This window comes from Macrobrachium nipponense, chromosome 29 (assembly GCF_015104395.2).
Source record: "Macrobrachium nipponense isolate FS-2020 chromosome 29, ASM1510439v2, whole genome shotgun sequence".
Lineage (NCBI taxonomy): Eukaryota > Metazoa > Arthropoda > Malacostraca > Decapoda > Palaemonidae > Macrobrachium > Macrobrachium nipponense.
In genome coordinates, this window is record NC_061092.1 from 37,903,385 (window position 1) to 37,913,384 (window position 10,000).

The window sequence follows — 10,000 nt, forward strand, 5'->3', positions numbered from 1 at the left end:
TGGGGGTAATCATATGGTAGGTCTTTCACCACATTAGTTTTTTTTATAATATTACAAGAACAAATCGTAACAATTGCATGAAGTTATAACGTTTAAGAAACATTAACTACTGTTGCTGTTTCCGCTGTTGCTACTATTACTACTACTACTACTACTACTACTACTACTACTACTACTACTACAAATAATTATAATAATATGAATAATCGTTTTTGATAATGATTATGTTCACGATGATAAGGATCCTCGGAATAAATTTGGCAGTGACTTATATAATATTTTCCGGGAGAGAATAAAAATGCCTAGACTGTACGTAGCCTATTCAGTGGGTCATAAAATAGTGGATTAAAGAGATTTATGCAAAATGGATATTGAGGACACATATGCATTAACTAGCTCATGGGATTACCGACCCCATGAATATATTATTATCGAGTCAAAATAAGAGAAAGAGTTGGGATTAACCTTATAAATATAGCGGGAGAATGTAGTGTGCAGTTCCATTTCGATTAAAGGAAGCATATTGCACGAAGGGAAAGCTGGAAATATTAAGGACGTTGAAGTGTATTGGCATTTGATCTGGGGCCCAGAAAGACGCTTCTTTGTTTGTTTTGTTAATCCTTTTGGATTTTAGTTTTTGTTTAATTTTCTCTCCCACTTTTAGCATCATTATTAGTAGCGTTTGGCAAAAAGAAAAAAATATGAATCCGTTCATATATGAATATTCAAGAATCTCAGACGCTTTTAACACTTAGCCATATGCAACATCGGCTTCAAATAAAAAAAGGAAATCTTAAGCTTGATATATACATCTGCATTCAAATTTATATTTTCGACCGGATATTTTAGGCACGTTACGATGTTTTCTTTCGAAAAGCGATTACTTATTATTGTCGTTAGCATAGCTTTTTTAAAAAGATGGTAGTCATAAGATTTAGTTAAACCCAATAAAATTTACGCATATATGACATTGCTGCAACTTCCCGGTATTCCATCACTCTCATTTAATTGATTTATCTGAGGTATTTGGGAACTTCCTCCACCTATCTTGGTACTATTTTGCTCATTTGATGGAAGTCACTGTACTGGCAATGCTGACTGTTCAAGCCAGCCTTCTTAGATAGCATTTTATATTGTTTTATACAACGGAATGAACAAGTATGCAGTTTTTCCCCAAAACATGGTGCGTAACATAGACAACCACCATGGCAAAGATTCCCTCATGGAATTGAAAAATTTGGACCATGACGAATATACTTCTGAAGTTCATATATGGCAAAGAAAACAATAAAACATATGCGAAATAGAGACCAAAAATGGGTAAAGTACAAGCCTCAAAGGACGATAAGATGTTACCTATGGTTTGATTCATGTTGTAGAAATAGATGAAATTACAGTGTTATCTTTCGTGATTTACATATGGTTTCGTCAGTTGTTTGTCTACTCTTATTGGCATTATTTTACTACGTCATGCTATGAAATGGAATTTAAAAACAAAGTCTTTTGTTTATTTTTAAGGCATTTATTTTGGCTACAAAAATATTTATATACAGTGATAGTTTAAAGCAGGATCAAAATAATTTTAGCAATAAATAAAATAAAAGGCTAAAGCTAAAAATTGGAAGCTCTAGTTTCCCAGAATTATTCCTTTTGCTGTTTTCACTCATGATCATTATTATTATTGTTATTATTAAAAGGCTATGATAGCAATTAATCTGCCGAGTCTAAGAGGGAGCGTGAATATCATAATCTTGGTCAATTGAAGAGCGGATGTCCATTCCATTCCTTATGAGCTGTATCACAATATATTACCGTAACCTTAAACTTGTAGTATTGGCACGAGAGCAGCATGTCTCTGCAAAACTTTGTGATGCTTTAATAAGCTTCAAGAGACACTGAACACTATTAACAGCTAGCAACACTGACAAAACAAATATATGAATTACGTAAAAGCTATTAGGTTTACTTTACTGGCTTTATTTTATAAGTTAATGTTCATATTAGGCGTGATTAACATTTCGAATGTATTTGAAGTGGCTGTAATTATTTCACTTAAACTCTAAATATACCATGCATGATGCTCTTTATTCAGCTTTGTTTATCAGTCTTGCAGCAGAGCAGACTCTACCGTATATATTTGTCTTTTTTCCTTTTTGTTCGTAACTCGATGGCACCTAAGTTATTTTGAATTAACAATGATCTAATCTTTTATGAAAGTAATTGCCCTAATCTAACCTCACCCGCCATATTAATAGCAGAGGTTTCTTACTTGCGGGATCCGGTTGAAAGAGTTTCAAAGCAATGAAACAGTCATAAACAATTTGAGCATCCGTAAATAATAGTAAATAATACGCCAAAATTCACTCGAAGTCTCAAGTATGTAAGTTCTCTTAAAACATTTAAACAATCGTAAACTCGTTAATGTAGACTTGAAGCATTTATACCATGTAAGTGTTAAGCATTTAAACAGTCTTCGACTCTAAAAGAAGTCTGTAGACTTTTAAAGCGTCTTAAAGCAAGCAGTGTCTATAAGTACCTCAGTTATAGTACTATTTCCAATTTCATCCTTATGGATTTCATTGTTTTTACCATAAGACCTAACTTTTCATCATTAAATAAATGAAGCACGGAAAGTGAATGGGATAATAATGAGTTATCGCCCGAAATCCTTCACTACAATGTTTGCGCAGGCAACCCTTTCGGCGCCTCCGTCAGGAGCGTGAATCACAACAGCCTTGTTGAGCACTGATCCTTCCCCTAGTAGCGGTAAGGATGCATCCGTCCAAAAGTATCTTCCTGCAGAAAGGTCGGTCCTCCTGGAAGAGGAACGAAAGGTGAAATTCCAGTGATTATCGGCTATACACAAAATGTATCTTAGTTTTGAGAGAGAGAGATTATCCAGTTGAATTATAGCTTATTTTTGTTTTGCAGTAGGTAATGCAATCTAAATTATTTGGTCATAAATAGAAGCTTTTTTAATTTTTTTAAATTATAATGTATTTTAAGCGGTGAGGTAAACAGCATTGACTATTGTTAGATGGAAATCTATCGTACTTTTAGAAGAGAATACATAATATCCTAAAGTAAGGCATCGACTACGACCATTTCAGCGATCCTGTCCCAGCTGAAGTGATTAAAACTCATATCGGCCTTAATTTTTTCCATTACAGATTTTATGACTCACTAATTCTCTTTTTGTAGGCCAAGTGCTAAGTAAACTAGAATCTGTGAAGTCACAAATGATTTTACATTTTTGCCTGTTTACAAAGGACAGTCGCACCGGAAAAAATAATATTCGACTTCATAAAATAGTTGACTGTGTGAATAACAGAGCTGTAGAAGGGAGAGGTCGCTAAAACTTTCATTACGTAATAGTCCGTTTACGTTTTTTTCGGACATTTTATATCTTTCAAACAAAGGCTTTTCAGATTATATTTCACGTGGTTACTTTCAATATTGGCCTGGGCTATCTTTAATTTTGATGGATCGCACGTTTCAACTGCTTCACAGGTTTTAGTGTTATTATTTCATTGATTGTCTTTAATTCCAGGGTCGTTTTACAACTGGTTTCCCTGATTTTGAAAACCATTTTTTATGGAGAGGCATTCATCTCATGATTCTTCTTCAATTTGTTACCTTTAATTTTTTTTTTTTTTTTTGGGGGGGGGAGCCACTTTTACTTATTTTTCTTTGATTTCCGGAATTCATATCCTAATTATTATCATTATTCATTTGTTCATTACCCTGAATCTGGATATCGCCGCCGTGAATCCTTTATCTGTTGCTTAATAATCTCATATGCTAATTCTACTGACTACATGCTTTGCTTAAATGAGGTTATACTTTCTTTCTGATGTTAGTTCTAAAACTTTCGAGCCTATTGCTAATTTGATTTTTAATTCAGCATTCTTGGTGATGATTATATCAATGCCTTTTTAATCGCTAACTTCTTAACGTATAAGTGAAGATTGACTAAAAGAAAGGTTGAATACTCACGAAGTTAGTGGTCCAGGTATTGTAACTGCTCCCCATTTGTTAGACAGGTCGCCTACTTCATGAGCTTCTTTAGGTAATCTTGCATTGAATTTCTGCCTAAAACACAAATAAGAATGTCATAAGTATTGTGGTTTTTAATTCCTTGAAAGATGCCATTGGTTGTCGTTCGGAAAGCTGTGTAATTTAGGGACTAACAAAGTAAGTTAACCACCATGAGATGAGCTATATCAATATAATTATATATTTAATATATATATAATATATAAAACATTTATATATATGATAATATATATATATATATATATATACTCATCTCTTTGTATGTATATTTATGTATTATATATATATATTTTTTATATATATTTTATAATATATATTTTATGTGTTAGTATAGTGAATCACGTTTTATCAGCACCGCCTTCAAAGACGCATTACATTTTTTTTAGCATATTTTAATTTTGTTTATTCAGATATTGAAAGGAAATTATGCCTTATTTACCTTACTTAAATCACTCCTGTTGAATAACCTTTATCATGTTTAAAAAAAAAAAAAAAAGCTGGAATGGCTGAACTTCTAGTGACAGGCAATTCACGTTGTAACAGACGAGGCAACTTAGTCATGTCAGAAAGAAATCATTCCGACATTTTTTTTTTTCTTTTTTACTGGATTTCGTAGTGTAAGCTCTCTGTATTTTTGTAAATGTCAGCGCTTGGAAAGTAGGGAATGATCTGAGACTCTAAAAGATATTTAGATCGCCAGTTTTATTGCTATGTATATGTTGTGCTGAATATATTTCTCTTAAGTTGTTTCACTCGGGGAGTGTCATTATATTTGTAAAGGCTAATTTTATTTTTAAACATTATATTCTTTGTGCTATTAGTATTTCTTCCACCAAAAACTTACTTTACAATATGATAGTTGAGGATGAGATTTACAACTGTAAATGACAGTTATTTCATGAAAAAGGAAAATGTTAAAGTAGACCTGACTGAGTAAAAGTTGGCCAGAAGTAGGAATAGATTAACATTTGTACATCCAGCTTGTGAGAAGAATCAGTGTTTCTGCATAAGTTTGGTCTGATACCTAAAAAAAAAAAAAAAAACTTTTATTATGTTTTTGTTTATTTTTTATTTTATTTTTGTTTATATATTTGTGTGTGTGGGGGGGGGGGGGGGGGGGGGAGCGAGAGCCTTTGATGAAATGAAAAATAGAAATCATAGCATGACTGAATATTGCATTTTTTCAATATTTCTTCCAGTGTCCAGAACCCCTCCACAACTTATTTTTATTCTCTTGAGTTTTTATTGTCTTTCAAATATCTCACAAAATGACAAGTTCTATTATTCAGTTTTTAATTAATTTATACCTTTTAAATTTATATAAAAATGAAGTACGTTCATACTTACCTGTTTGATCTGTAAACTTGGAACACTTGCTACACCATTTTGTGTCGTGTATTTTCAGTTCGACGAATAAAATAGGAAAGTCTCTTAGTGGCACTGTGAGCATTCTTGCATAAGTCGTGAAATGCTCGATAGATCAATAGGTTGAATATCATTTTATGGATATACGTATATGACCAAATGCATTTGATATTATTGCCATTAGAAGTAATACAGAATTTATCTATATGTTGCCTGAACTACCAAATGTACGGCGTGAACTGCTGTTGTGGAAAAAATATTTTTCGTTTTTCCACGTATCAGTGATTTAAAAGCATCACTCAAACTTTTTTCTATTGAATTATTACCACTTGACTTCGTTTTACCTAACGTGGAAATTTTTTATTTGCCCACTTTTTAAAGTTTAATGCTCATGGTGTTAGACACAGTGAATTAAAACATAATGCGTCGTTGCGTCATGTCTTGAGTGCGGTGTTGAAAAAAAAAAGATTTGGAAGAATTTTCATAGTATTTGTATTTTACTTCCAACGCGACAAAGACTGGACTATGGTTGCTGACACATTCATAGTTCAGCTGCTGAATTTAATCTGTAGGAAACTTTTAGATTAGCATATTAACATCTCAACAAAGATAACTCATTAAAAGCGCATCGATCACCCACTCACTACCAGTCAACTCTGCCTTGCATCTACACTCATGCACCTTCTTCCTGATCGAAACTCCTGGCCTTCTTGAAGAAATACTTCTTAATTTCTCAATCAAATTCCTACCAAATACCTTCTCAATCAAATTTCTACCAAATACCTTGTCTATACTAAGTGAAGTCATACCCCTATCATTCTTACAGACTCTTCTGTCAGCTTTACCCTCATGCAATTGACATTCCTCTTACCCATTCCAGAGAACTCATACATCCTAGTCAGCCACTCAATCACACCTTCACCCTGGATGGCATCGCATTATCTCGCATGTAATCTCTTGATCTCTCGCTATCTTTCTGCCTTGAAATGGTCCACATTTGGTCCTTAACGGTCGCTTCTTACAGTATGTAATATGAAAATTGGCTCTAAACACTTGACATTCTCCTGTCACACAGTAATCTCTTATCACTTTCTACCCCTCCTCCCAACATAGTATGTGTGTATGCGGAGGGAATGGCACAATGTGTTGAGAGTGGAGGGGACGATGTGCTGCTTACGAGCCTACTGCGTTGATATACAAAGTGGTAAACTTGGAATTTCTAGTGCACAGTGAGTTTATCCTCCATTAAGTGGGTTGAAGTATGGTTTATCCTCCATTAAGTGGGTTGAAGTATGAATGTGGCAATAACTGATATATATATATATATATATATATATATATATATATATATATATATATATATATATTATATATTCAAATATATCTATGATATATATATATATATATATATATATATATATATATAAGTCATATCACATTTCCGTGATTCATATACATATATCGAGCTACATGTTCCTTTAATATCTAATTTCGCTCTACCTCGGAATTAATATATTTTCATATATGCTTAACCGAAGGGGAATTTTTTCTCGATAATAGATTTGCCTGGACCAGGGCGCGAACCTATGGATCCTTTCAAACCCAGGAACGTCAGTGAAGCTTTTCCTCTCGCGGTGGTGTAGTAGGAAAAGCTTCACTGACGTTCCTGGGTTTGAAAGGATCCATAGGTTCGCGCCCTGGTCCAGGCAAATCTATTATCGAGAAAAATTCCCCTTCGGTTAAGCATATATGAAAATATATTAATTCCGAGGTAGAGCGAATTAGATATTAAAGGACATTGTAGCTCGATATATATAATATATATATATATATATATATATATATATATATATATATGTATATATGCGTGTGTGTGTGTGTGTTTAATCATCACTGCTCGTCTCTGTTTTCTTAGGTATTTATTAACATAAACATTATGTACGTGTCTGCTTTTTATATCACGACTATTGCAAGTTAACAGTCTTGTCTGAATATCAGATTACCTCTATTTTGCGTCCCCCCTACGCCCCACACGCGCGCGCACACACATTTTACGCAGATTTCCAAATCCGCCGAAAAGTATTTAAATTTGATGCTTACTTATCTTGTAGGAATATGGAGAAAGGGTTGAAGTGCCCTCCCGCTGTAGCACACTGTCCCGACCTGTCAACCTCTCGAGCATGCACGTGGAATTTGTGACCTTTCGTGTCCTCTCCATCTGGTAAAGGAGAGGCGGAGACACAGCATCAGCGAGGTCAAGGTTATGTTGTCATGGAAAGAAATATTTTTTATCTTCATCTAGAAACCTGGAAAATTTATGATTTCTTATTTTCTTTCACGCTGAAACTTTTTACAATTTTACTTTTCGATTTGGTAATGTGAAAGTATATTTATTTTTAGCTTTTGAATTTAAATTCACATAAAAAACATAAGAGAACGCCCGAGCTCTCATTCGCTTTCTCATTTCATTGGTATGGAATTTAAAAATTGAATTATTTAACTGGTGTCATTTTTGTTCTCCTGAGAATCCAACTGGATAACAAAGGAAGAGAACCAGACATAAATATTTCGTTGTTTTGTTACATCTGAACCCTGTCTCTTTCAGTATTAAGGAAAATGGTTTTGATATTAGTTGTCGAAATTTATTTGTTGAAGTGTTCTTAAGGTTTCTTTGAAATTTAAGTGAGAGATTCTGAGCTTCTATTAGTTTAAGCATACCTTAACACAAAATTCATATGTATACGTAGGTAGTTGTATTCATGCTAATAATAAATCAATATTCCATTGTCTTGTTCCACGAACATTGTGTAATGATGTACAGGCATTAGATATATATATATATATATATATATATATATATATATATATATATATATATATATATATGTATATATATATAATATATATATATATATATATATATATATAGTAATATATATATATAATATATATATATAATACTATATATATATATATATATATATATATATATATATATATATATATATATATATATATATAATATATATCTATATATATATATATATATATATTATATTATATTTATATATATATAAAATATATATTATATTATATATATTATGTATAATATATATATATATATATATATATATATATTATGTATATAATATATATATTATATTATATATATATATATATATATATATATATATATATATATATAAAATATATTACACAGTTGCAAGCTCACCCAGGAACAAAGCCGCGTTGTATTTACTGCCTGAGCACGTGAACTCTGAACCACATATCACCTCTGTCATTTACTTACCAGTTCGATATAGATGCAAATACACCTGCGTTTCAGAGAAGATGGAGTCTATGGATTGGGAGAGATGCATAATGCCCGAGATATCGCTGGGGTCTTCTCCTGAGAAAACTGCGAGGGCCGTAACCTGGGGGCTTTCGCTGACTAAATCCGCGCAGCCCATTACCCGCCACCTGCTGTCGTAGACGCCTACTCCACGCCCTTGCAAGACAAGGAAGGTCTCGTCAGAACATTTGCTTTAAGGCGTTTGTGTAAATCATGAGAATTTGTTATGCGAATGTTTGTATACTTTTTTTCCAGGTAATATGCTCAGATCAGTTTCCCACCTTACATGCCAGCCGCTGTGTAATGATAGGTTAATTTAGGTAGTTGTCGAAAAGGTTATTATACGGTAGCCAGAGAGCACTTTGGGCTCGAAACGACTTTTGGGCAGGCATTAACTCTAACCTGATTTTCAAGTCGCTCACAAAATTACATGAAAGGAAAATCGCTTAAGAAAAATACAAGAACAGAGCAAGAACGTAATTGCCCCATCAGTTATTTCTATTATTATATTGGTAAAATCACCCCAAAAGTAGATTCTTTGTTCTATTTTAGGTCCTTTGGAAATGAATTGTTTAAGGTAATTTATATCTAGAATTCGGTTTTGTATGCACTGAGGAGGAGGCGAGATATTTCGAAATTGTCTGAGAATTATACTTCGTTCCTCGTTTTTGTGTTACAACGAAATTTAAATATGGATAACCTACACAGCTAACTATCATTCCTTTATTGTAAGAAAAGCAGCCATATTTTGGCAATGTAAACAAAATGGGTTTTTCCTTTATAAAGATTTCAAAACGTAGGCAATGAGTGCTCAATGAACATAAACTTCAGCTTCTCATTTTAGGTTAGACTGAATTTTAAAGTGCAAGGACGGTTTTGTTGATACGAGAAAATGTTTTAGTCTTTTTCAATGGTATAAAAAAACGTAAAGACATTTCATGTTGAGAGGAGGTGAAAACTCCTAACTTTATATCTGACAGTGTTCGCAGTTTGATGAACCCTTATAAAACTTTCAAGCAGAAAAAGAAGTACTTGCCCTTTTCCTGGAAATGTTGACTTCTGGGAGATCACCGGTGATTCTTAGTCTTATTCCGAATATTTTTAGGCTAGCGCATTGCTCCTGTCTTCATCTCTGTATTTTTGGAAGTGACTGGAAATTCACGCTAGAGCCCCTACTCCCTTTAACACCTTACTACTAAGGGGAAGGGCCCATGCTGACTCAAGGCT

The 10,000-nt window shown here is 33.1% G+C and overlaps 1 protein-coding gene across 1 annotated transcript in view; it reads right to left on the reverse strand.

The window, feature by feature from the left end:
• Window positions 1-1,640: 1,640 nt before the first annotated feature.
• Window positions 1,641-10,000, reverse strand: part of LOC135205958 (uncharacterized) — a 42,534-nt gene continuing 34,174 nt past the window's right edge. The window contains exons 9-12 of the mRNA XM_064237145.1: window positions 8,732-8,929; window positions 7,522-7,639; window positions 3,997-4,092; window positions 1,641-2,816 (exon numbers count right to left, since the gene is read on the reverse strand). Coding sequence (XP_064093215.1) covers window positions 2,654-2,816; window positions 3,997-4,092; window positions 7,522-7,639; window positions 8,732-8,929 — 575 coding nt within the window. The 3' untranslated portion in view covers window positions 1,641-2,653. The remainder of the gene's footprint in view (window positions 2,817-3,996; window positions 4,093-7,521; window positions 7,640-8,731; window positions 8,930-10,000) is intronic.